Source organism: Clarias gariepinus, chromosome 23, assembly GCF_024256425.1.
Source record: "Clarias gariepinus isolate MV-2021 ecotype Netherlands chromosome 23, CGAR_prim_01v2, whole genome shotgun sequence".
In the NCBI taxonomy this organism is placed as follows: domain Eukaryota; kingdom Metazoa; phylum Chordata; class Actinopteri; order Siluriformes; family Clariidae; genus Clarias; species Clarias gariepinus.
Window position 1 is genome coordinate 6,743,106 of NC_071122.1, and position 27,055 is coordinate 6,770,160.

At 38.5% G+C, this 27,055-nt stretch overlaps 2 protein-coding genes across 3 annotated transcripts; both read left to right on the forward strand.

Moving 5' to 3' along the window:
- mybl2b (v-myb avian myeloblastosis viral oncogene homolog-like 2b) lies at positions 1–9,855 on the forward strand. Its single transcript, XM_053484193.1, has 15 exons — positions 1–234; positions 1,016–1,103; positions 1,323–1,394; positions 1,527–1,619; positions 3,511–3,731; positions 4,153–4,300; positions 4,418–4,474; positions 4,825–5,025; positions 6,840–7,118; positions 7,740–7,882; positions 7,972–8,071; positions 8,153–8,263; positions 9,148–9,264; positions 9,346–9,498; positions 9,602–9,855. The coding sequence occupies exons 1-15, from the start codon at positions 215–217 to the stop codon at positions 9,728–9,730; spliced, it is 1,932 nt and encodes a 643-aa protein (XP_053340168.1). The 5' UTR covers positions 1–214; the 3' UTR covers positions 9,731–9,855.
- Positions 9,856–11,488: 1,633 nt separating this feature from the next.
- Positions 11,489–25,742, forward strand: rpn2 (ribophorin II). Of its 2 annotated transcripts, none has more exons than XM_053484473.1 (17): positions 11,489–11,551; positions 14,720–14,907; positions 15,005–15,100; positions 15,201–15,376; positions 17,077–17,152; positions 17,288–17,422; positions 17,919–18,095; positions 18,752–18,870; positions 19,062–19,167; positions 19,537–19,628; positions 19,735–19,849; positions 21,024–21,218; positions 21,315–21,401; positions 21,534–21,629; positions 21,953–22,028; positions 22,641–22,770; positions 25,180–25,742. In XM_053484473.1, the coding sequence occupies exons 1-17, from the start codon at positions 11,539–11,541 to the stop codon at positions 25,193–25,195; spliced, it is 1,893 nt and encodes a 630-aa protein (XP_053340448.1). In that variant the 5' UTR covers positions 11,489–11,538; the 3' UTR covers positions 25,196–25,742. The 2 variants fall into 2 exon arrangements, with proteins under 2 accessions (XP_053340448.1, XP_053340447.1); XM_053484472.1 differs by lacking the exon at positions 25,180–25,742 and adding an exon at positions 23,272–23,581.
- Positions 25,743–27,055: the final 1,313 nt, after the last annotated feature.

Here is a 27,055-nt window from a genome sequence, read left to right on the forward strand (position 1 = left end):
AGAAGCGCGAGATAGAAACAGTTCAGGCGGATAGAGCGCTCGCGCCGCTGCCGTTTCTCTTGTTGCATTTACAATTAAACCGTACAAAATAATTAAACAAACAAAACAATCCCCTAGATTTACACATGGTCGATAGTTAGCGCTTGACATCACGTCGTGAAATCGAGTTTAAGCGGAAATTCGGAGGGAAGGAACAACTCGGGGTTGCTTGGAGATGTCTTGGTGGGCGCGCGGGTAAGTTTATTTCAGGCTGCATTGTTGTTTTATTTACGTTTAACCTGATATGCGAGTAAATGATAAGTGTTAATCATTTGATACGGGGATTATTTCATCTGTGCATGGGTTGTGACCTGATTTGCGGATTATTTTAGTTTAAATTGGGAAGATCAGCGCGCGCTCAGTAAATAATGCACATCCAACGTTATAAATCATCGCGTGACTTTATATCCGCGAGGTAGTTTTCACATTTTGGTATTTCATTGGTTTCTTGAATTGAAAATCGAAGTGGAAAAATACTGTTTGTCCTTTTGTGACTGACTAGCTGTAGCTTTTAGCTAGGAAGCAACAGCTGGAAGAATGCTGAGGTTTTTATTGTTAATGGTTTTTTGTTGTTGTTTGTTTTTGTTTTTTAAACTGACTTCACTAATAACACTTACTTTACTTGTGATTAGAGCCGTGTCTGTGTCTTTAATGTAAACAGGAACCAGATTGCATGTGGTTACATGCTCAGGCCCACCCAGAAATGCTTTCTGGTTTATTCTACAACAAAAAAAAAACAACAACATTATTTCTTGTAATTCAACACTTAAATCATTTGTTAAGTACTCGATTCGAATTGTCGTAATACCAGGTTACAGTGTTCATCTCACAGATTTGTTAACACTCAGAAGCCAACAACACTAAGCCAAGTGGTGAGAGTAAATTCAGCGCCTTGTTGTTAGCTCCTGATGACTGGACAGACTTGTTTTTCCCCAGTTAACACACAAAGTGTGTGTGTGTGTGTGTGTGTGTGCAGTGAGGAGGCAGAGTGTCAAGATACTGACTCTGATGCAGCCGACCCGAAGGACTGCGGGAAAGTTAAAGTGAAGTGGGCGCATGAAGAGGTGATCTTTGTACTTTATTAGTTTTTGTCTATTAGAAATAGTTACGTTTTATTCACTTAGCTGTGTAGTTTTAATAGTCATGGTCTGAATCATGGGCGAAACTTTAACTCAAGACATCTGACAACCTTGTCTCTTGGACCCTAACCGCTCTTAAAATGTATTCAAGTATGGCGACAAATGTAAACTTATAAGTTAAACCAATGTTGTCTTTTTTTTCAGGATGATAATTTGCGAAAGCTGGTCCAAAATCTAGGAACGAGCGACTGGAAATACATTGCAAGTTTTCTACCAGTAGGTTCCTTTTAAAAGTGCAAATATGACATAAAATCAGGGAGTCCTGCTTGGTTAAATAGATTCATGGCTACAAGTCTGTGCACTTTTGCTGTCATGTGTTGTGTCTTAACAATGTATGCTGTTTGCTAGAACCGATCAGACCATCAGTGCCAACACCGCTGGTACAAAGTTTTGGATCCAGACCTCGTCAAAGGGCCATGGACTAAAGAAGAAGATGAAAAGGTAAGACTTGTGCATTGGAGGATTTGGTTTAAAAAGAGAGTTCAGACTTACTGTATATGTTACATGTTTTGAAAACCAAACCCTATGTATTTATGAACAGTTAAGTTCAGAAGTTCACATACATTCTTCATGACCATAAATTTCACATAAAGATTGGCTTTGCAATGGTTCCTTTACAGTTTTTATTTTTATTTTTTTTAATAAAAAAGATTGTATAATCTACAGTGGGGCAAAGAAATATTTAGTCAGCCACCAATTGTGCAAGTTCTCCCACTTAAAAAGATGAGAGAGGCCTGTGATTTTCATCATGGGTATACCTCAACTATGAGAGACAAAATAAGAAAAAAAATCACATTGGAAGATTTTTAAAGAATTTATTTGCAAATTATGTTGGAAAATAAGTATTTGTTCACCTACAATCAAGCAAGATTTCTGGCTCTCACGAACCTGTAACCTCTTTAAGAAGCTCCTCTGTCCTCCACTCGTTATCTGTATTAATGGCATCTGTTTGAACTCGTTATCAGTATAAAAGACGCCTGTCCACAACCTCAAACAGTCACACTCCAAACGCTGCTATAGCCAAGACTAAAAAGCTGTCAAAGGACACCAAAAACAAAATTGTAGACCTGCATCAGGCTGGGAAGACTGAATCTGCAATAGGTAAGCAGCTTGGTGTGAAGAACTGTGGGAGCAATTATAAAAAAAATGGGAGACATACAAGAACACTGATAATCTCCCTCAATCTGGGGCTCCACACAAGCTCTCACTCCGTGGGTCAAAAAGATCACAAGAATTGTGAGCAAAAATCCCAGAACCACATGGGGGGACCTAGTGAATGACCTGCAGTCAGTGAAGAGGATTGGGAGAATGTCATATGGTCAGATGAAACCAAAATAGAACTTCGTGTTTGGAGGAGAAAGAATGCTAAGTTGCATCCAAGGAACACCATACCTACTGTAAAGCATGGAGGTGGAAACATCATGCTTTGAGCCTGTTTTTCTGCAAAGTGACCAGGACGACTCATCCATGTAAAGAAAAGAATGAATGGGGCCATGTATTGTGAGATTTTGAGTGAAAACCTCCTTCCATCAGCAAGGGCATTGGAGATGAAACGTGGCTGGGTCTTTTAGCATGACAATGATCCCAAACACACTGCCTGGGCAATGAAGGAGTGGAGTGGCCTAGCCAGTCTCTAGATCTTAGCTCCATAGAAAATCCTTGGAGGGAGTTGAAAGTCAGTGTTGCCCGGCGACAGCCCCAAAACATCAACGGGAGTGGGTCAAAATACCAGCAACAGTGTGTGAAAACCTTGTAAAGACTTACGGAAAACATTTGACCTCTGTAATTGCCAACAAAGGGTATTTAAAAATTATTGAGATGAAAGTTTGTTATTGACCAAATACTTATTTTCCACCATAATTTTCAAATAAATTCTTTAAAAATCCTACAGTGTGATTTTCTGGATTTTTTTCTCATTTTGCCTTTCATAGTTGATCAAGACTTTTTATTTATTTTTTTTACATTCCTGTAAATAGACTTCTGACCTCAGCTTTACATTTTATGGCCCTGCTTTACACTCCCTTTCACAGAGACAGGTTCATTTTCTATAACTTTATGATTTGTAATTTTTTAATTGGGTATATAAATTAGGAATGACATTAGATAGGTAAAGTGACAAATCCAAATTTAATCTCTGGTATCCGATTTGGAACTCCTTGTAATTTTTAATAAATACCTGTTTGACATGCAAGAAGGACTTTGATGTAACTGTTTCTCTTTTCAATAAATCCAGAGTTAAGTGACAATTTTTTAACCTTTAACAACATTTTTATTTTATTATTTTGTTAATGCGGGTTTGTTCTGATTCACCGGGTCATTATTCCCTGTGCAGGTGATCCAGCTGGTAAATAAATACGGTAATAAACAGTGGGCCACGGTGGCCAAGCACCTGAAGGGCCGACTGGGGAAGCAGTGTCGTGAGCGCTGGCACAACCACCTCAACCCGGACGTGAAGAAGTCCTCCTGGACCGCAGAAGAGGATCTCATCATCTACAAAGCTCACTGCATGCTGGGAAACCGGTGGGCCGAGATTGCCAAGCTGCTGCCTGGAAGGTGGATGCTTTAAAATGTCAAACATTTAACCTCGTAATATGAATTTTATAACAATAATAGTAAGAGGAAACTCTTCATAGATTGCTGTAGGAACGATGTGGTGTGGTGTGGTGTGATAAGGCATAGTTATTCAAATTGATGATTTTTTTTTTTCCAACATCAGCATGTCATGATGTGTTTTTAAGTGTCTAACTAATTTCTAGTTGTATTTAGTGTCATGCAAATGTCTCTCTCTTCCCCATTTCCACATTTAATGTAAAAAGCCAAAAAAAATAGACATTAATTGTTTATATGAATAAACATAGTTTTATGTGCTAACACTGGAGACACCTTCTATCACCATCCAGCCAAGTTACTGACCAATCAGAACTGAGAATAATTTTTTGTTTGTCTTTATCTTTGTGTCCTCCTCTTGCATCAGGACGGACAATGCTGTGAAGAACCACTGGAACTCCACCATTAAGCGTAAGGTGGAGCTGGGCTACTACAGGGGTGTGGACACCACTCTGCACTTTATTCATCAGTCTGAGGAAGTAGATGCCAGTGCTCAACAGGACACTGATCCAATGGTGGGTTTTAGAATCACTGTACATCACATAGACTTAAGGGTTCTTGTTTATATTTTATATTTCTTTTTGTATTGTAATATCTGTAATGTCATGACATATACTGTATGATCCTCACAGGAGGAGATCTGCTCCGGTGGAGACCTCGAGGCTGTCACTGTCCCGGTGGTCACACAGGTAAAAAACCCAGTCTGGTCATTTCATGTGACTTCTGACTGTCACAAATAGATTGTCTTCATATGTAATGACGTATATGTAAAATGGAAAACCGTCGGCGTATAACGTATTGTCTGACGTTTACCAAATCCTTCGTAATGTACAGACTATTGATAGACACCAGAAATCATAATAGTGGAAATGTTGAGGGCGCCAATACTTGTGGGTTGGTGAAACATGAAGAGGAACCATAAATGTGAAGATTAAAATAAATAGTTGAGAAAAAATACAAAAACAGTGTTATGTTTGCAAAAAGTGGTTTGTTTTCATAGAATTCTTTAGAACTCCTAAAATAAAAGAATTTCTTCTAGGAATCTGTGGGTTCAGTACCACGGAAATCGTCTCCTGCCAACACGGCGTCCCCTAGACCGTCTCAAGCTCCAGCGACGCCCCCCAGTGATGCAGAAAGTGGGACGAGCTCCAGCGTCCCTGCCTGGGTGGCTGATGGCTCTGGCTTCCTGTCACCCTCGGCAACGCCCGCGCTGAAGGAGGTGATGGACATGATGGATGGGGTGAGCTCAGGACCACGAGTAAAGAGGAGGACTTTTAAAAGGCTTAAGAGTTTCTAAAGTAGAGGACAAAATGGCAAAAAAAAAAAAATTCTTCAAACACTAAACGTAAAGCTAAAAGTAGACACTGCTCTTCTGTCCAATTTGGTTTTCTTGTTGCTTTACTTTCTTTTATCCCTCTTGGATAGTTGGCTACATACCATCCAAAAGTGCAGCTTAAATAGACTGTCCTGCAATCATGTAAATTGGTAAAAAGTGAGCTCCCATAAATTTAAAATAGATCAGGGCTCGTATTCACAAAGTTTCTTAAGCCTAAAAGTTGTTTCTAGTGATGAAATTCTAAGAAAATTCTAAGAATTATGACATTTTGTAAGAATCTTCTCCTAAATTTAGGACTAAATTTTAGTAAAGATAAAAATAATTCACAAATCATCCTATCCCTAAAAACAACTCCTATGGTAAAAATTGTTAAGAGTACAGAGGAGGACTTTTAAGAGGCTTAAGAGTTTCTGTAGCAAAGGACAAAATGGCAGAAAGAAGAAATATTCTTCAAACACTAAACGTAAAGCTAAAAGTAAACACTGCTCTTTTGTCCAATTTGTTTTTTTGTCCTTTTACTTCCTCACATCTTTCTTTGATTGTTGGCTACAAACCATCCAAAAGTGCAACATAAATAGACTGTCCTACAATCATGTTGCATCAAATTGGTAAAAGGTGAGTCATTTTGCTCCCGTCAATCTAAAATGGATTACAAGTAATAAAATCAGTATTGTAAATTAATGTTAAATATAGTATCTACTGCGTGAAAATTGGTTGCTTTAAAAGTAGACACATTTTCAACATTTGGCTGTTTAATTAACTTTAAGATATTTATCCTATAACCAACATAAAGTGCATAAAGTAGCCTGTAGTCATGATTATACAGCTTTTTCATATACAAACATTGCGATTTCACTGCCTTATCATATATTCTATTTTCACAAAGAGCGAATTTCAACACCTTAACAGAGGTCAGAGGTTATTTTTTTATCAACCAATCACAATTCTTAAATTGCTGCATCATCCCTAGCAACTGGGTCATACACACCTCCTCACTAAGATAAAGGTTTTTGTACTTTCCTTACTCAGAGTTGCTCTGAGAAGTTTCCTATATCACTTTTAGTCTAGGACTCCCAGCTATGACTTTTTAAGCTAATATAGGAGCTCTCTGGGAGAATTCTATGAACATCTGTGAATACGGGCCCTGATGATTCCATTTTTCTATTTTTTTTTGATACTGCATATAAACCTCAAGTATCAGGTGATATCAGTATCTATTTGTCTTTTTTCAAAAACTGCAAAACTTTTAAAAACACTTCTTTCACACAAAGCATAAATAAAACAAATCCTAAAGCAAATTAAAACCCTTTTCTGATCCCTGCCTCATGCCGACCCAATTCTTCATTTTTCTGATATCAGTCTGTCTTAAAAATCTTTTATGTAAATTGTTTCGAGATCTGGAGAGTTGTCATTAAAATTTAGACATAAATCCTATTTTCTGCAATTTATGTATATAAATGACTGTTTTAAGTGTATTAAGTGTAGACTGCAGTAATAATAATAATAATAACAACAATAATAAGAAGAAGAACAATAATGCAATTATTGTAAAAAAAAATATTATAAATAGAAAAGTACAGCCTGTGTCTTCTTGTCCGAACTGGGACTTAATTTCTGCTGTTAGCTTAAAGAAAATGTTGAAAATGAATGATTGAGAATAGATGTGTAATGCATAAAGCTGTGTAAAGAGAAAGATGTATGATTTGATGCCGATGCAGGATCTGGAGGGTTGGTGTAACCTGGGTGACTTTGAGCTGGCAGAGGAGAGTCAGAGTCAGAGCCCTGACGTGCTGCAGTTCCGGCTGGAGGGCAGCGCTCTACACGAGCTCAGTAAGGGGAGTAAAGGCGAGCTCATCCCCATCTCACCTGGCGGAGCCACCCCTCCATCCATCCTGAGCCGCCGCACACGCCGCCGCATCGCCCTCTCCCCCGACGCCAACGACTCCATGACCCCCAAGAGCACGCCAGTGAAGATCCTGCCCTTCTCCCCGTCTCAGGTACGGCAAAGCCGGAAACACTGCAGGTCTGGTTTTACTGTTCTCATGGTCTGACTAGTTAATTCTGTTTAATTCAGAAAGACAGTTTAGTGTTGAGCACTGTCGCCTTGCACCTCCAGGGACCGGGTTCGATTCCCAGCCAGGCTCGATTTCCATCTCTGTGTGCGTGGAGTTTGCATGTTCTCCCCGTGCTTGGTGGGTTTCCTCCAGGTACCAAAGATCCAAAGATTAGGCTAATCGGTGTTTCCAAATTGCCCGTAGTGTGTGAATGACTGTGTGAGTGTGTGTGCCCTGCGATAGATTGGCACCCTGTCCAGGGTGTACCCTGCCTTGTGCCACAAGCCTCCTGGGATAGGTTCAAGGCCCCAACCCCTACCCCCCCCGCGACCCTGAATAAAGGATAAAGCGGTGTAGACGACGATGATGAGTGAGTGAGTTGTGTTGTAGCTGGGATGGGTTACATTTACAAAATTTGATTCCTAGTTAGCCGTGTTCAGTAACTAACATTTTTTTTTTATGTTAGAATTTCAGCAACAAGCTTTTTTTGAGCTTAAATCATATCCTTTTCTTAAATATTATAAACATGATAAATTAAAATTTTATGTGTGAATCTTTTCCCAGTTTCTCAACTTGTGGACCAAGCAGGACACGCTTGATTTTGAGAACCCGTCTCTCACGTCCACTCCTGTGTGCAGCCAGAAAGCCATTGTCACTACGCCCCTGCACCGAGACAAAACCCCGCTCACTCAGAAAGAGAACTCTGTGTACGTTCTGCTCTGCTCAGTCGTATTCACTTAAAAGTAAAATACATCCTCAGTTTTAAAGTATTTAATCTTTTTTTCCCCCTCCTCAGCTTCATTACGCCAAACCACAAGGCTGATCTGGACAGGACGCCTCGCACCCCGACCCCATTTAAAAACGCACTGGAGAAGTACGGACCAATACGCCCGCTGGTGAGGGAAAAGAATGATCAGATGAAAGTGTTGATGGATTATTTAACATGTTAAGTAAATAATGTGTAATATTCCTTACAGCCTCCGACACCCAACCTGGAGGAGGACCTGAAGGAGGTTCTGCGCACTGAAGCGGGAATCGAGCTCATCGTAAAGGACGAGAGTCCGGCTGAGCCGAAACCAAAATCGCTGGTGAGGATTAAGGGGTTCCTGATTAACAGGGATGCTTATGTTCTCGTTTTCTCTATTTGAATTTTAAAATCATATCTTCTTACAGCACCGATACAAACTCAAAATTACCTGCTGAAACAGCAGATCCTAGCGAAATCCATCCTAATAAAAAAAAATAAAAATAAAACAGTTAATAGGCAAATTGATGAAATTAACTAGAGTGATTGACACATGCCCCAATATTACTTTACTACAAGGCTAGAGAAAGATCATCCTTGTTTGTCTTAGCAATAAACTATCAGGTAACTAGTACTGCACAATTAATCGAATAAAAGTCATCACAATACAGATCTGTGCAATTACTATTTTAAATTACAAAAGGCTGCAAGTTATTACAGGTAATGTAGTACAAATCAGGTATTTATGTAGAGTTTTGCCTATATTATAAGTATTTTTATTGAATTAACTTTGGAAATACAAAATAAATATTGGCAAGTATCCTCTTAATGAACTAGTAAACATACCTGACATATCCTGACCTTTTCCCCCGAATTAAACACAACATGCTTTTAGATCCAAACAAACGTGTAGAACGACGGTTTCGTTCATCTATACAGGGCATACTGAATATAATTACGGCTTAGTTCTTTTGGTTACAGAATGTTAAAATAAGCCTGGTTTTCTGTCTATAATTTTTTATCATGTTTAAATGGTTGATTGATATTATATTATTGTGAAATAAGGGATCGTTTTAGACTAAAGCAATAACACTGAACCAGATTGCAAGTTTTTCTACACAAGTCCTTTTGACTTACCAAAGTACTGTACATTTTTAAAGCTGATTGTACATCCAGACACACAGCCTTTACAGTTGACTGATGTGCTTTTGTTCCTTTGTTTCTCAGCACCGACCTCCCATGAAAAAAGTGCGTAAATCTCTGGCACTGGACGTCATAGACCTTAAGGACATGCGTCCTGCTCGACGTCAGCATCCCAAGCCTTCTGCCAAGTCTAACAGAAAGGTAAAAACAATGAATATATATTTTAATTTGGTCTCTTAATAACAGCACCATGAAACAAATGAGTTGTGTTGTGTCTTTCAGGCAGACCGTTCGTTCTCATCCTCTTTCAATTCATCATATACTGTGAAAAAGGAGGAGAATGTCCTTGACCAGGGTTTCATTCTTGGGCCCAACGAAAGCGGACCTACGGTGAAAGGAGCGCAACCAAACCCAAAACCTCTCCCTCCAGCGCCTGTGAGTACATAAGTAATAATGTGGCTATATTTTACACATAATCCTGTAGTTTGTTCCCCCAGCATCACCTCTGATTTTTTGTAATCACATCTCCCTTCTGTAGATGTCCCCAGCATGGGAAGCAGTGGTTTGTGGCCGCACTACAGATCAGCTGATCATGACGGAGAAAGCCAGGCGTTATCTTCGCTCCCTGAAGTCGAACGCACACAGTCGGGCCCTCATCCTGTCCTGAGCCTGCACTTCTTCACAATTTCTTATCGTTTTATTCGATAATATTAAAACGTATGGCATTTTCTTTGTGTTGTGAATTAAGATGTAAAGATTTTGTTAATAATGTACTTGTAAAAAAAAAAAAAATTGTAAAAAAAAAAGAAAAAGAAAATGGGTAATGAAAACTGTATCTTCGCATGATGGATCTCTAATGGTGCTTTTAGTCTCTTGTCTCAGGTTATCCCAAGAGTTGAACATATGAAAGGCATTCTGTTTCAGTTTTTTGTGTGTAGTTCCAAAAAAAAATAATTTACAATATCAGGAAAGTGTCAGAGGAAAGTGTATTTTTTTTCTAAAAAAAAAATCTCATCATTACAATTCAGGGTTTATTGCTTGTTTACATTTTTCACAACAACGATAGTGAAATGGTTTTGTCTCCCATAGCCAGTGTGTATGAAAGACCATCCTGAAAACAGCTAGATAGTTTTTCTTTTCCTTCACATGATGTATTTAGATTTGTAAAATATTTTTTCACACATTATTAAACTCATTCATGTCCACTTGCATTTATTAATGCCCTGCTTCAAATGTGTACATTCTATAATTGTGGATTTAAATAATATTGCCCTGTCATGTAAATTAATGTATATATATATTAAAAAAAAAAAAAGCTCTGAGCTGTAAATTTTTTTTTTACAGAATATTCTTGCAAATAAAAATACAAGCATTTGTGAAAGTGGGGAGCAGGTTCAGATGGGTCTAGAGTGGTGGAGGGATGCCCTGGAAGAATGGGGCAGTTTAAAGGAAGGTAGAGGAGTTTAAATATTTTGGGTCAACTGTGCAAAACAATTGGGAGTGTGGTAGAGGAGTGAAGAATAGAGTGCAGGAGACCGGAATGGGTAAAGAAAAGTAGTAGGAATGATCTGACAGAAGGGTATTAGCAGATGAAAGTTTACAGGAGGGTAGTGAACCCAATTGGTGGTTCGGTGGTAGGTTTCTCCTCTGACATGGATTTGATTCCCAAAAAACAGCTTGATTTTAGTCAAGGTTTATTAATGTGATGAATGTTGAAATTTGGAGTGACAAAGGTGACAAATGGTCCTCTGTGGCGATCCTGAACAGGAGCAGACGAAAGAAGTGGGTCTTACTCGCTCGGTCATCATCATGAAGTAAATTAAAAAAATATATATTTATGCTTTAATGTTAAGTGTACAATTATTTGCATTTATGAACAAACAATAAGACCTGATAAAGCTACAATCCTGCTCTGAACACACAGCTCTATTGGCTGACGCCGTACACGTTACCTCTCCTCTGATTGGACGACGCGCTGCAGCAGACTGACCAATAGAAAAAGGACACAATGCCAAATCAACGACTTTTAATAAAAATGCATACATTTGATTGGAATAACAAGATCATATATTTTTAATAATAAGTGACCACCGAATAATGATTCAAATATTTAATTAAATCAGGTTGTACTATGATAAGTATTATAGTTTTTCATTCAATTCATCGTATTTTTCAAGCTGAGCAGGTTGAGTTATACCATGTTCGGGTTTACAGGGGTGGAAGGTTTTTTTTTTTTTTTACTTAAAAACGTAAGGCTTATTTCAAATATGTGATATGAATTATTTCTCAATTGTATATTATTCAATTAATATTTACGGGATATTAATGTTTAATTAATATTTCTTGAAAATTAAATTTATTGATTTATTAGGCAAATTAATAAATACGTTCCCCCTATGAGTTCAGCCGGAAGTGGTTGCGTCTGTCCGTCCCGGAAGTCTCGCGAGCGCTTTTGGTGACGCTGCATACGGCGACATGGCGTTCCTTCGTAAGTCATATAACTAAGATCGGAGTGAATTGTGTAAAATATGTATTGTATGGTATTATTTTATAAATAACTAAGAGCTTTTTTGTTGTTGCGCTGTTTGCACAAAGTGTGTTCTTGCAGGAAGTTTAAAAAATCCTTTGCTGTCAGTACAGTGAATGGTATTTAGCATAATGCTAACATGCTAGTTGACTAGCTAGACGGTTTGCTAACAAATCTGTTCATTCATAATTTTTTTAGAACTAAAACACTCTAATGTGTCTCTAACGGCATACATATTATTGTTTTCCCAAGGATTATTCCCCCCTTTTTGGGGATCTTAACATGCTTAAAAACTCATGAAAATTGGCAGATATGTTGGAATCTGCTGCCATTAGCATTCCTGACAGTCTCACAAGATTTTGCTGCATAGCTCATACACACTTGCATGTATATGCACGTGAAACCCTGTGCACATTTAGAGCTTATTGAGCCGAACAACTTTCAAATAGCATGTTATGGGCTTTATTCAACAGAAAGTCAGTTATTTTCTGTCGTTTGCGAAAACGGACCCGAAGGAATTTGATATACTCTTCCTAGGGAATTTATACGATCGCCACCAAACTGGACCTATGTGATCTCAAGACATTGAGGATGCAAATTTGCAGAGAGATTTGTGACATTTTAAACTCATCAGCTGTGACGATGCTGTAAACTTATTAGTTAATAAGGTGGTTAATAACTTTCTGTGGAACATCACATTAATTGACATTACATTGAGTGAGATCATAGTGTGCTGCTTTTTCCCGCAAGGAACTGGGGGTCATTGGAGGTCAAATCATAAAATTCTCCCTTTTTTAAATGTATGTCATAATTTGATTGGGATATCCTCTTTAAATGATTGTGCTCGGTGTCCCTCGCTGTCTTTCTAGTGCACTTTTGTAATGTGTAGTAGTGAGCTATTTGGGACAGAGCCCTCTAAGTCAGATGCTTTTCTACAGTGCTGTCAAAAGTATTTGCTCTAAAAAAAAAAAAGTATTTGCGCTCCTTTCATATTAGATTAGATTAACCTCTGTCAATGCATATGTAGGTGCAAGGCAACAAAATACAGTTATCATCCAATCAGAAATGCATTTTTACAGTGCAGAATAATTTGCATGTATAAATAGTTTATGATTCAAATTAAAATTTTATTTGTCACATACACAGTCATACACAGTACGATATGCAGTGAAATGCTTGTACGAGCGCCATTGACCTTAAAAAGAAAATAAAAGCTATATATAAGGAATAAATATTACTAAAACGAAATACGAAAGAAAATAATTTATGGTGAGGAAGATTAATTTCCAATGGGTGCAAATGACTATAGGTGGTATAGAATTTTGCATATGTAAACATTATACAGTAAGGAAGGTAATATAATGAGTGCAAATGAGCAGATTAATTATAAGTGGGTGCCATAGGAATGTATTGTATACAATGATAATAATTTGCATGTAAACATTATATACAGAGGGAGAGTTATGCACAAAGTGCACTGATTTTGATGTATGCTGTGTAAAGATATTGTATGCTATAAACAGTTTGTATATATACTGTATGCATGTGTAACTGTACACAGAAAGGGTTATATACAAAAAGGTTATATGGCATAATAAAAATTATATCCATATATTAATATTACAAACAGATAACCCTTGTAAATACTAAATGCAGTTTTAATTTATTACATATGGAGAAAAAGCTGTCCAAAAAGGTGGCCCTATGTGAAAAAGTTGACCCCCTCCCTTTTCCAAAACATACCTGTTGTGCCACCTTTGACAATTAAACCTTTGTGATAACTAACAATGAGTTTTTCACATTGCTGTGGAGGAATTTTGGTCCAAACTCTTTAAGAATCTCAATCATATTTAAGTCCAGACTTGCACTCCTATTTACACACTACGGGCAATTTGGGAACACCAATTAATCTAATTTGCATGTTTTTTGACTGTGGGAGCAAATCGAAGTTCCCAGAGGAAACCCATCAAGCATGAGGAGAACATGCAAACTTCAGCCAAACAGACCCGAGGTGGAAATTGAACCCGGTTCCTGGAGGTGATCGTGCTAACCACTACGCCATCATAGCTAGACATTTTTCAGGATTTTCTGGTAGACTGCAGATTTTATGGTTCCATTAGTTATGCCAATCTGTCCAAGTCCTGAAACTGCAAAGAAGAGAACACTAATGCCACCATGATAACTTGCCTGTTGATATGTTTTTATTTTTTTATGGAACGCTGTTAGTTTTACACCAGATGAAACAGGAACCTATCTTTTTTAAAAACCTTCCATAGATGCCATGGGCCCAGTCTCTTTCTTGTTGAATCATGAACACTGACCTTAACTGAGGCACGTAAGGCCTGCAGTTCTTTAAATGTTGTTTTGGGTTCTTTTATGGATGAGTCGTCTTTGTGCTAGTAATTTTGGTAAAAAAAATTGGTAGGCCAGCTAATCCTGGAAAAGGTTCACCGTTCATTGTTCTAAGTTTTCTCTATTTGTGGATAATGGCTCCAACTGGTTTGCTTGTGTCTGTTGCCCATGGCCTTAGAAATGGCTCTGTGATCCTTTCCAGACTGACACATCAATTGCTTTTTCATATTTTATTTAGAATTTTTTTTTATAATGTTGCTGCTTTTACAGCACATCCCAAAATTTTTTTTAGTACACTTCACTTTCTCAGACGGGTTCTATTTAAATAACTTCTCGATTCAACAGGTCTGGCAGTAATCAGGCTTGTGTATGGCAAGTGAAATTTAACTCAGCTTTGCAGAAATCACCGCTCATTCATGACTTAGCAAGGGAAGGGGTAATTACTTTTTCATATGGGGACAGGTTTGGACAGCTTTTTTCCCCTTTAATTAATGAAATAATTATTTAAAAACTGCATTAAAAAATGTACTCTGGTTATCTTTGTTTAATATTAAGATGTTTGATCTCAATCATTGAAAAGTGACAGAAATCAGGAAGGGGCAAATACTTTTTCACAGCACTGTAATTTACCCCTCTGTTGAATGAATACAAATGAACAAAAGTCAAAACAAATCCATTTTTAATTCCTTTGTTTATTTTTTGCAGTGCAAGTCTCATTCTGTGAGAGCATGTCCAGTCAATGTACTGATTCATTTATATATAAATGTGTGTTGAAAGGTTTGGTCAGCATCGTGGTGTCCATCCTGGCTCTCCAAGCTTGGGCACTCAACCCAAGCCACCACCTGAGCGCGTCAGATGTGGAGAGACTTCAGGACATGCTGGAGCAGTCATACACAGACCTGAAGTCGTTGTACCTCTCGATCGTTGGCCTTGACAAACTGCGAGTATCTGTGCCTGACTCAAACGTGAGCTTGACTTGGATATCACAAGGACATCATCCAAATATGCTTATTTATTCGGTGTCTGTTCACAGTTGATGCTTTTTTTTTTATATATCTTTAGGATGCTTGCAAATTCATTGAGGACAACCTAGATTCTTCCAGCATCGAATCTGTGTTTTATGCTGCCGAGGCCAGTCGAGTGCTTTCTTCTTGTGAGGTATGAAAGTAAATTTGTTGATCTGTCTTATATATAAAATGGTCTAATAAAGCATGGATCACTTTTGTGTGTAAATTCTTATTTTCGATTCTTTTGACAGATTCGGGTATCGAATGAGACTCGGGATTCTCTCCTCGCCGCCGTAAGTGAAGACTCGACCATCTCGCAGATCTACCATGCTGTGAGCGCGCTCAGCTCGCTGGGCCTCCCTTTGGCATCACAAGAGGTGGTCACTGCCCTTAAAGCACGCATCGCAAAGGAGGACAATGTCGTTGCGTGAGTGGATGCTTGTCTTGTTTGAGTGTTAATATTGAGAATATGCAGAAATGGTAGTTTTTAGAGGCCAATCCTCATGAATGTATGTGGAGAGTACCAGTTATAGTTCAGGGATTTTCTAAACATGAGCCACGTTGGTTTCTGGGTTCTTCTGGTTCTTCTTTGTTTGCACTTGATGCTCAGTCACACCGCTGGGTGTCACACTGGAGTTCCTACATTGCAAGAGATTTCAACAGCCTGACCGAAAGAAATTTAGTCGTCTTTAGCTTGTATTATAGCACACAATGAGGTGTTCATGGGATGTGTGAAAATGATTCCTCATGCTCCCAGAACCACTCTTTCACTTTCTAAGTTTCCTTTTCCACAGTATGCCTGTGCCAGCAGGGAAGGAAAAACTGCATAGATGTGGTAGTTTCTTTTGTTGTTTTCTTTGCTTGATGCAGCCCAATAATTTGACGCCTTTGAAGTGGTGATTGTTTTTTGCTCAGACCGTGAATTAGGATTTAAAGACATGATAAGAACATTGTTCTATAATATGAATTGTACAGTAACAAATTATAAAATGGTAAACCCCATATAGCCCAGCCTATACATCCTGGATTTCACACTGCCAAGCTCCCACTCTTAACCTTCCCTGCCCCAAGGGTGTCTGTGCTCTGATCTTTTCTATCAAACTTGGATATGCAAAGAAAAGAATTGTGCTGTAATGTCTATGTGACGAATATAGGCTTCTTCTTAAATGTAAAACTAAACTGCTTTGGAAAGTAAAAGCAGTTTTACAAAACTTTTAAGTTGTTACTTTGCTTCCCTCTACTGGGCAAAATGCATATGAAGTTACCTTACCCACATGACTGTAAAGAGTTTTAACTGTTTATGTAATGTATATCTATGACCAAGTCAGTGCTGTTGTAGGTCTGAACAAGCATATAGTTGTCATTGTATGAGTAGAAATAAAATTAACATGCAAACTGTCCTACAATATACGGTCTAGACATTTGCTTGTAAATTTAAGTTCATTGCTGAGAATTAAAAAGTACAAAGAGGCACAAAAATGCAGAAAACTACAAAGGAACAGCGCAGGGGTGGAGACCATAGGTAACATTTGTTTTTAAATGTAATATATTTATAGTTAGGTTTTTTCATAATTAATATTTTTAAGATTGTGTGCTTCTATAGTTTAAAAATTCGTTGTATAGTTTGTAGAGGGCTGTATATCTTTAGGATGTAAATTCTTATACAATTCTGAGGGATTTTGTTTTTATCTAAAGAGATTACATCAACAGTTATATACATTAATTCTGTGCAAACTGATACTGAGCTTGTCTGTGTTTTGAGACCATTTGTTTACTCATAAGAGTCCAAATTCACTCTAATAGCTTATAAGCTCTTATAAGCTCTTTTCTTAAAGGACAAATGCAGTATGTTTATTGCAAACTAATTCATGAGTCATTTATTGTTTGTTAAAGCAGCACTACATTTTCACCTGCACTTTAAATCTGCAGTGTTGTGGTGGCTAAAATTTATTATTACAGTGTTGTGGTGTGTTAGTGATATATCTGCGTTAGTATATATTATCTTAATTTGTTTGGAACACCATAATGTAATCCGTGTTTCAGTGCATCAATGTTGTGATTCTGAGTTCTGCTCATATGCTGTATTAGTTTTTAATGAATATTCTTGGGTTTGTTGTATGCACACAGCATCATACAGGCTCTGCAGGCGGCTTCCCGTCTCTCTCAGCAGGCCGAGCTCGGGGAGATCTTTGAGGAAATCGAGGTGAGGAGACTCAAGTCAAGCTCTAGATGGCGCTATATCAGAGATTTAGAAATTCGACTTGACGTCTATTCTTTTTCTTAAATTGTTGTGCAAAAACACTATTTATTTTCCGATTATGTTGCATGCCACATGCAGGATCTGGCTGCTCGGCTGGACGACCTTGGCGGTGTGTACCTACAATTCGAGGAAGGTTTGGAGGTCACCGCTATGTTTGTGTCTGCAGCATATGATCTGTCCGATCACATGAACGTAGAGCCTCCACTGAAAGAGGTAAGCATTCTCATTGCCTGTCTGTAGTAGTTAAATATGGAATAACACATTTGTTAGTGTGCTGTTAGGAGAATAGTCAATGACTCGGTGGTGTGATAATGCAGGCTTACTGTTACTGTCTTAATGATTTATTTTCTTATGACAACATGTTCTTAAGGACTTTATTCCTTTTATATTACAAGAGATTACCAGCAATTATCACATGTGTTTTTTTTAAAGAATTTACATTTCTTAAAAGAGGCTGGTTTCACTCATCACTTCTTTTACAGAAGCTTTAAAACTCTGTCAATATTACTTTTTTTTTTACATTTGTTAAACACGTCTCCTTTGAATGAGTTGTTATTATAGAAATTATAACATTAATAGTATTATATGTTATAATAGTAGATTAATGACCTTCCAACCAATCCGGTTTGAGAATTCAGCAGCACTGCAGCGTAGTGCTGTGTAATCACCTGAATTTGGAGATAAATGTTACTTCGCGTTGTTTCCTCAGGACCAGGTGATCCAGCTGGTGAACTCCATCTTCAGTAAGAAGTCGTGGGACTCTCTGTCCGAGGCATTCAGTGTAGCTGGTGCCGCTGCCGCACTGTCCAACAACCGCTTCCACAAGCCAGTCATCGTTAACGCTCTGGGCTCTGCGGCTGTCTCACACAGCCAGCCTCTGCTGCAGGTACACACACTGTCAATGTGCTAGAAATTAGCCATCTTGAGCTTCGGATTTCAAGGATTTTTCAGTATGGCTTAAAGTTAAAGATTGCAAAAGTGTACTGCCGAGTAAGTATTTTTTTTATACTGTAGAGTTTAATAAAGCCATCAGAGATTTTAAAAATGGGTAATTTCTCCAAACTTGAAGAATCTAATCCACCAGGCAACCAGGGTAAACTGCTATGCCTCATGTTTTGATCCCTCAGAAGTCCAATTAACAAGCTAAATACAGACCCTAGTGTAATTAAGTTCAAATAATGGGTTATTTGCATGCTTTTATAGAGACTGTGGAAGTAAGTGAGTACTGGAATGCCTGTGAGAGACGGATTTGTATAGTTGCAGACTTGTAATGTCGCTGTGCTGTGCGTGAAGGTTCACATTCTAGGCAAAAAGGTAGACCGTCTCGGCGTCACAGATATGAGCTTTGATTTTCTTTTTCTCCAGGTGTTAAAGGAGGGAATGTTTATTTTAAGAGAAAAAAATACACATCTAGAAAAACTGATCTAAAGTATGTGATCACCTATTTTCAAACCACATTTTGGTTCTACAGCCAGTTCCTACAAAGCACACTAAATGTCTCACTTTTTCCCCTTAATTATGACTAATTTGTGTGTGTTATAGCTCCAGGTGACTGATGTCCTGTGCCAGCCTCTGAGCTCCGCTAACGTCCTGGTGGAATCGGCCACCTCTTTATCTTCCAAGACTGTAGTCCTGAGTCAGACTCCCTTCACCCTGCGCGAGTACGTTCCAGACTGACACATTCTGTCTGAGCTGCTGGACTTTGACATTGTCTAATGATAGTAAAATTATTGTTGTAATAACATTCGTTATTTGCTGCTGTTGCCAAGGAAACATTTAAAGTGTTGTAGCGTTGCTTCTATATATAAAGCACACAGTTAATTAATATACATATTTTTGTGTTTTGTTTTAGTGACCTTTTCGAGCTGAACTTCATGGCCAGCCAACCTGCGAGTGGTTACTACCAGTTCTCAGTGGCTGTCACCGGAGACAACCGTCTTGTCGCCAACCACATCGACGTATGTAGACTGTTTCCTGATAAAGCAGACATCAGGATTGCATTGTAACCATGCGACACACGTGGCTTGTATTTTAAAAAGGAATAGATTAAAATTTTCTCCCTATTGTGTAAATGACTGGTGATTCATTTTTCAATAAGGCTTTTAAAAAGCAATTATTTAGTTCATGTTCTGTCAAATTGTAAGGTCAGAGCAGTTGGTCAGAGGTCAGTCTCTTGTCTTTTGTCTGCGTCTGAACCCTGAACAATATGCTGTCATTTCAGTTTGCCACACAAAACCCATTTGCTTTAACCATGTCATATTTTTCTTGTTTTTCATATTATTAAAAATTTCCCTCACCTGTAATTCCTCACCTCCCTCTCTTTTTAGCTCAAGGTAAAAGTCTCCACCAAGGTAGCGATCAACAACATGGATCTGTCTGTGGTCGACAAGGACCAGAGCATTGGTGCCAAAACCACTCGGTGAGTGCTTCCACCACAAGCATCGAATATAGCTGTAATACTTTCACTTATTTGGATAATGACCGTGTAAATTTCTTTCCTTATTTTTCTTTCTTTTCCCACTTAGAGTCGAGTATCCTACCAAAGCCAAGACCTCCTTCTTGGCTGACAGCCACCAGAACTTTGCTATGACCTTCCAGCTGGTGGATGAAGCCACCGGAGTGGAGCTTACACCTCACCAGGTACAGACCCACTGCTGTTTCCTCGTTTAACACTAATTATGATTTTTTTTTTTTTAAGTCCAGAAGAGGTCTGACGGTTTCTGGAGCATTCAGGTCTTTTTGCCATCACATGTGATGCAGGTGCACACTGAAGGGTTTATTTACTTTTTACTTTATTACACACTCACAAACATACTCATACATGCACATACTAACACGAATGTTAACACACAGACTCACACCACACAAATGCGCATGAACACATTCACTCGTCTCACACACACATCATGGTGTGGCTTTTTGGAGGTCTAAACATAAAAGTTCTCCTTTTGTCATAATGTTGTTGGTAATGGCACATGGTGCTTGGGCCGGCTTATCGTTGCTTGCAACTATATTTCTTCCATTCTTTTTATTTTCTTTTCCTTTCATTTCTTGCATTTTTTTTTTTCTTTACACCCCTATTTTTTTTGCCTCCGAGTGGCGCAGTGGTAAAGCGCTCGCCCTATCATCCGGAGATCGCTGGTTCGAACCCCGGGTGATGCTGTTTTCCTCTCACAGCCGGAGGCACAGAGAGAGCTGATTGGCCGAGCCCTCTCAGGGGGGAGGGATGAGAGGTACTTGTGCTCCCACATTAATCACGGCTCTACAGCCAATCTGGGGCGTCTGTGAGCTCGCGCACACAGAAGGAGCGGCTAGCGCTTTCCTCCGAGTGTGTTACTCCGCCCCTAACGGTGCGTGAGCGAGCAGTTCGAAAAGATGCGGTCGGCTCGCGTCACGTGGTTCGGAGGAAACACGGGATAGTTTTCGTCCTCCTGACTGAGTGGTGGTAGTAGCCTTAATGTGGGAGCCTCCTAGTGACGGGGAGGAATTGGCCACGACTAGATTGGGGAGAAAAATCGGGGGAAAAAAGAATTGGACAGGACTAAATTTATTAAAAAAAAAAAAAAGAAAGAAAGAATAATCAGTTTTTTTGTATTACCTGTTTTTGCTGCTCTTGTTTTAGAGTAGTGTAATGATTTAATAAGCCATGTGTACATTTGGCTAATCCGTTTCATTTGTGTTCACACTCGGTCATTTTCTCATTAAAGGGAAAGTATAGCAAGTATGAATTTCAGTCAGTTTGCCTTATAATGATGTTCGATGAAGAAGCTTAAATAATTTTAATCTCTGCTTCCTGACTGCTCCTTGTTTTCAGACCTTCGTCAGACTCCATAACCAGAAGACCGGACAGGAGGTGGTGTTTGTGGCCGAGCCAGACAGCAAGAACCTGTACAAGTTTGAGCTGGACACAGCTGAGAGAAAGACGGAGTTTGACTCCATCTCAGGCACCTACGCACTCTACCTGATGGTGGGAGACGCCACTCTGGAAAACCCAGTCTTATGGAACGTGGTACGCAGTGGAGCTGAATTATCTCATCAGCGTGTTTGATGTCATTTAACTGTTGTTGCTATTGTTGTTTATTTATCTCTTTTAATTCTTTCAAAGGCGGACGTTGTTCTCAAGTTCCTCGATGAAGAGGCTCCATCAACAGTTCAGGCGAAGAATCTGTACATTCCCAAACCAGAGATTCAGGTGACTATAAGCCAGTCACTACATGGTTATAATGACATTATAAGAGCAAAAAGCAAATTCAGATTCTAGTGCGATGTTGATGCCTTGTGACTAAAAGCTGAATGTTTTCATGCTCGATTTCTGTTTGTCTAGCATATGTTCCGTGAGCCAGAGAAAAGACCTCCTACCGTCCTGTCCAATGCCTTTACAGCACTCGTCCTCTCTCCGTTCCTGCTGCTGCTCATCTTGGTAAACAGATTTCTCTGTTAATAATGAAATATTACCCCAGAAAAGAATTTTAGCGGATTTTGCGACAAGGACAAAAACCTTGCCTAATCATTAATAATAAAAGGGTGGTTTTAAATTCTTGTAAAAGGAAGAAAAAAACGATTAAGTATTAGGACGGGATGATAATGTGAGGAAGTCTGATTAAAACTGCTTAAGAACAGTTTTATCTGACCTTCCAAATCAGAAATGGTAACTGGCATTAAAAAAGGATCCATTAACATAACCTGCAGATTCGTTTGTGTTAATCATGTATGGGTTTAATCACAGTGTCTCTTTCTTTGCAGTGGTTCAAGCTGGGTGCCAACATTTCCAACCTAAGTCTGTCTCCCAGCTGTGTGCTCTTCCACCTTGGCCATGCTGGTGAGTGCACGAAAAATGGGCATTGAGTTTTTCATTAAAGGCAACTAAAAGAGATCATGAGTAGAATAACTGTCACTTCTGATATTACAGCTTGATCTATAAATATTTACCACCAAATACAGTTTTTTAACCTGAGTTTGGCTTCACTGCCTGGCCAAGAAAAAGGCTCCATTCATGCAAAGAAACGAAGCAGGTTTAAAATTACTGGAACTAGGTTAAGAGACCAACACGTTCAGCACATTGACCTCGCTATTTTACATCTAATCAGTCAGTGCTTCCTCCGCAGCCAAGGACCCAGGAGAACAAGGGAGAAACAGTCAGATCAAGTGTTTGGCTAATATTTCCATTGTGAGTGGAATATTAAGAGCCATGTAAACGCACCTTTTTGCTACAATTTTAAAGATTCATTGTGCTACATGTTTTATGACTTCACCTTAACATGGGCAATAATGTAACCATGTGTACATGAAGATATTTCCTTTGTCCTTTTTACTTATCTTCCCAACCTGACGAAATTCACACTGAGCTCTTGTCACACTGAGTGACTTCTTGCTAATATTTCTTTTAGGTATTTATGTATATATTCTTGTTTCCCTGTGTATTGTGATACAGCCATGCTGGGCTTAATGTACGTGTACTGGACTCAGCTGAACATGTTCCAGACACTTCAATACCTGGCCATTATTGGAAGCCTTACGTTCCTGGCTGGGAACCGCATGCTGGCACAGAAAGCAGTTAAAAGGTACAGAGTGATCTTTTGTTTTTTTTCGCTTGTTAGTTTAGGTAATTAGACATGCCTTTTTTAATTTTAATTGAAGTGATTTTTTTTTTTTTTTTTGAATGAATTACGTTAGTGACTTTTACATACAAGTTTTTGTAGCTGTCCCAGTTTTATTTGTTAAATTACAATTTTTTAACAATTTGATATATTATGTACATGAAATGCGTGCTTCACTTTGTAAAAAAGTATCTGAAAGCAAAAGTTGTCACATGATTGAATATGAGAGTGCTATTCCTGAAGAGTAAAGTTTACTCCTGGATATGGTGCCAAAACGTATAGTTTTATGCTGTTTTACTGTTCCAAATGGTGCACAAACTTTTGCATACAACTGTGTACCTACTGCTATTTCTCCCCTTCCCCTTCTCCTTGTCTATTCTTTAGTTGGTACTTGTTAGTGCTTTAACTGTCCTGTTTGCTGCTTTTCTCTTCTTTCTTCTTTCCTTCTTCATCTTCGTCATCTAGGATCGCTGCTGAGCAGAGTAGTAGGTTGGCTAAGTATAGGAGTCTGCGCTGAGAGCATTGTGATTTAAACAAAGCCCAGTCTCCCAGGCTGAAGTAAGGCTCTGCATCCAGAGGACAGCATGGTGTCCTTTTCACCGCTTGTGTGAAGTGCATCGATGTGTCATCGATGCACTGCATCGTTCGTTCATGTTCGTGTTCATCATAAATTATGGTGTTTTTCACAGGCGTACTATGAGTCAATTTAAAGACACTGGCTAGTAGTAGTGAGGAAGCTCATTTATACTACTAAAACCAATTTATTTGCCACGTTAAAATAATTAACTTAAAAAAAAAGCAGAGTTTCTTTTCACATTATAAAATATTCTTAATGACATTACAGCACTGAAGTCTGCATTATAGCCAAAATTGGCTGGGATGTGTTTGTTGGGTTGTGGATTTATGGGATAGGCGGCAGAAGTGAGGTTTATGGATGGTTGGGTTAGAGGGATAATGGGTAGTAGATGGGTTCGATGTTTCAAATGGATGATTGGGTTAGATGAATGAAATGGATAGGCTGGATAGATGGAGGGGTAGATGGATCCGTTGGTGGATGGGTAAATATATGGATGGAGTGGTATGTGTTTGCTTTCACATCCATATTGGATTAAAGTTTTTCTTTTCAGCACACGACCGTTTTTAATCAGGCATCAAATATGAATGTGAGAACTCCAGTGACGTCCCAGTCAAAACACTGTCTAATCAATGTCTTCCCGTCTCTGCCATGCTTGTAGTGCTTCAATAAAGTCCATAAGAGGCATTTGTTATGCCCTTAACTGATTAACACCGTCATTACAACGTCCTCTTCCTGCTTTGATCACGACTCGGCAGACTTTTTTTTTTTTTTTTTTTTTTTTTAAAGGAAAAAAAAAGTCAGGGTTGCTTCAAAAGACAGTATCATGTCCTTATCGGTTTCTTCTGCATTCATACTAAGTCTTGTAAGTTCTTAATGCGTTGACCCAATTTTTTACGGATGTAGTGAGAAGGTGGCACAGTGTGATGTATGGGTTGGTAAAGACTGGCCTGACATCACTTTTAAGCATACTTGGACTAAAAAGCCTGATTGCAGCTCAGTAAGCATGCAGAAGTTTTCCTCATTATTATTTATAGAGGATGTGAAGGGGCGTGTTTGTAAAATATTTCTGAGCTATGCCATATTCATGCATATTCATATTAGAAATGATGTTTTTGTTTATCATTTTGTACATAATTCTCCACATTACTTCTACTTTTGAGAAATAAGACGATATTGGACCCTCACTACAAAGAACAGCTTTACACCAAAGTGCTTAAACTGAGTGAAGTCTTTTGTAAGAAATGTTTAATGAGCTAAATAACACATTAAAGTCCATTCAAATAAACGTCAGAGCTGCTGCTGTTAATAGAAAATTAATTGGCAGTCTCAGACCAATCAGAATTTAGCAGCGCTGTGTGTAATCTTTAGAACTGACCTTCAGTAACCTGCAAAAATAAAATAAAAGTAGCAGTGCATTAGAGATGAACCACAAGCATGAGGAAGCTTAATTTGCCTGATTAAAGACGAGAAGGAATTTTGGGGAAAAAATCTTTTACAATATGAATGTGAAAAGAAGTGTAAAAAAAGGCAGGTAACGAGTTCATAGGATCACAGTGATGTCACGAGACAGGAGGGGGAAAACTGACCATGCATTCTGTGTGCGAGGGGCATACTTAAGTTTCTCTTCATGTGTAGAGATGAATGTAGAGCTCAAAGCTTAGTTGATTAACATAGAATATAAAGTCTTTGTCTATGTCTTTGGCCTGTAAATGAAAAGTGCATGATGGTTTAAAAAAAGAAAGCTAATTTATACGCTATATTTCACAATATTAATCTAATTTGCTTTTTTCTTTCAGACAAGAAGCTAAATGATCACAGAAAGCAGTCGTGAGGAGACTGGAGCTTCATTTTGTTCCTGTCTTTTATTTAATTAAAGAAATCTGGCACGAAAGCATCAGTTCAGTGGAAGCTAACTGACCAGGACGTGACAGCTCATTGGACTGAAAAAAATTGTATGGATGAAATTTGAACAAATCTGAAAAGCTGAATATGCAGTTTAAAGTTAAAATTTTTTCGGTGAAGGGGGGTGGGAGGTAGAAAACAAACAAAAAGAAACTCACTCGCACACACAACTGAATGCACTGGGGTTTTGACACGATCGTTGCTGGTTCTGTTCAGGTGGGGATTTTTTTTTTTTTTTTTTTTTCTTCTCCTCACAGCAAACGCTAAAGATTCATCTGTGGTTGTAATTTTTTTTTGTTTGTTCTTTCGTAGGAGGTTTTGGTTGACCAGGTTTTTTTTTATTTTTTATGTCAGTACGGACAGCACGTCCGCCGATTTTTACAAGCTTGTACACTGACCGCTCAACACACCAAATCGTGGTTTTGTAAAGAATACAAAATAAAAACCAATTAAAAAACAGACTTAAGTCTTGTTCTGTTTTTTCCTCTTAACAAATGATTTTGCACATCACTGCTAAAATAATTGAATATTCATTAGACTAAAATAAAGTTCTGAAACAGGTTGGCTCAGCAGTTCAGATTTATTCCAAGAAAAGTTTATTTGCATAATCCATTTTACTGACAAACCATAAGAAAGCAAGATGGTGATTATTTCTGGCGACGAGTCTCTGAACACTTCCTGTTCATCATCCAGTTGCAAGTGCAGCTGCCGCACTGAAGCCTAAATCAACAAAATGGGAGGGGGCACAGTAAAAAATAAAATAAAGAAGTAGGATAGAGAGTCAAGAGAGAGACTGAAATATGAATGAATCCCCCTAAATGTGACGTCTGTGTAAGAAACATTTCTATTCAGAGATGAATAGATAAATATACTTGCCTGATCCTGAAGGAAATTTGAAACGTCCAGTAGAAAGTTATTAAATACTAACTTAAGTCAGCATGTAGCCTGTGTATTAAGAGTTTCGTTGGTGTTACCTGCTCCCGTCAAGGGGGCACTGCAAATCGTCATAACTTGGCACTGATTTTTACACCAGATGCCTTTCCTCATTTTATCTCAGAGCCACCAATGCTCTGTGTAGGGGGAGTATATGAAAATTGAAAAACTTTATAAATCCTAGATGTAATTTATAATCCCTTTGATTAATGAATATCCAGGAATAAGGAATGTTAGATTTTGATAGGGCTTGATTTCCAAGAACATTTTTCTGCGAATAATTTAACAAAATGAAATTGACAGTTGCCTTGCACATCCAGAGTCCGGGTTCGCTTCCCACCTCTGTGTGCATGGAGTTTGCATTGTTCTCCCTGTGCTTGGTGGGTTTCCTCTGGGTACTCCGGCCCACTCCCACCACAGCCCAAAGACCTGCAGGTTAGGTTAATTGGTGTTCCCAAATGTGTGAATGAATGTCTGTGTGCCCTGCGATGGATTGGGACCATGTCCAGGGTGTACCTCATCTCGTGCCCTAAGCCTCCTGAAATAGGCTCCAGGCCCCCTGTGACCCTAAATACAGGATTAAGCGATATAGATGATGAGTCAGTGAATTTGAGAAAGCAGAGCAATCATATTGTCTAATTTGGAGTCATTTCAGGGTTTAGAAGAATCAACTCTTCTGGGTGAACTGACTCGCTAGAAATGATTTTAGAATACCTAAAACTGGCTGATGTGTGTATAACTTAAGATTTCAATTCAATTTTATTTAGCGCTATTGTTAAAAAACAGTGAATACATAATTTAAAACAATATGGAAATAGAAAAATGATGAACGAGCCG

Bases quoted from the DNA above. Each gene is read 5' to 3' on its own strand.
- mybl2b (XM_053484193.1), top strand. From the start codon at position 215: ATGTCTTGGTGGGCGCGCGG. The intron at 1,395-1,526 runs GTAGGTTCCTTT...GCTGTTTGCTAG, and splicing joins ACATTGCAAGTTTTCTACCA to AACCGATCAGACCATCAGTG. The intron at 7,119-7,739 runs GTACGGCAAAGC...ATCTTTTCCCAG, and splicing joins TGCCCTTCTCCCCGTCTCAG to TTTCTCAACTTGTGGACCAA.
- rpn2 (XM_053484472.1), top strand. The intron at 19,850-21,023 runs GTACAGACCCAC...CCTTGTTTTCAG, and splicing joins TGGAGCTTACACCTCACCAG to ACCTTCGTCAGACTCCATAA. The intron at 21,630-21,952 runs GTAAACAGATTT...CTTTCTTTGCAG, and splicing joins TCCTGCTGCTGCTCATCTTG to TGGTTCAAGCTGGGTGCCAA.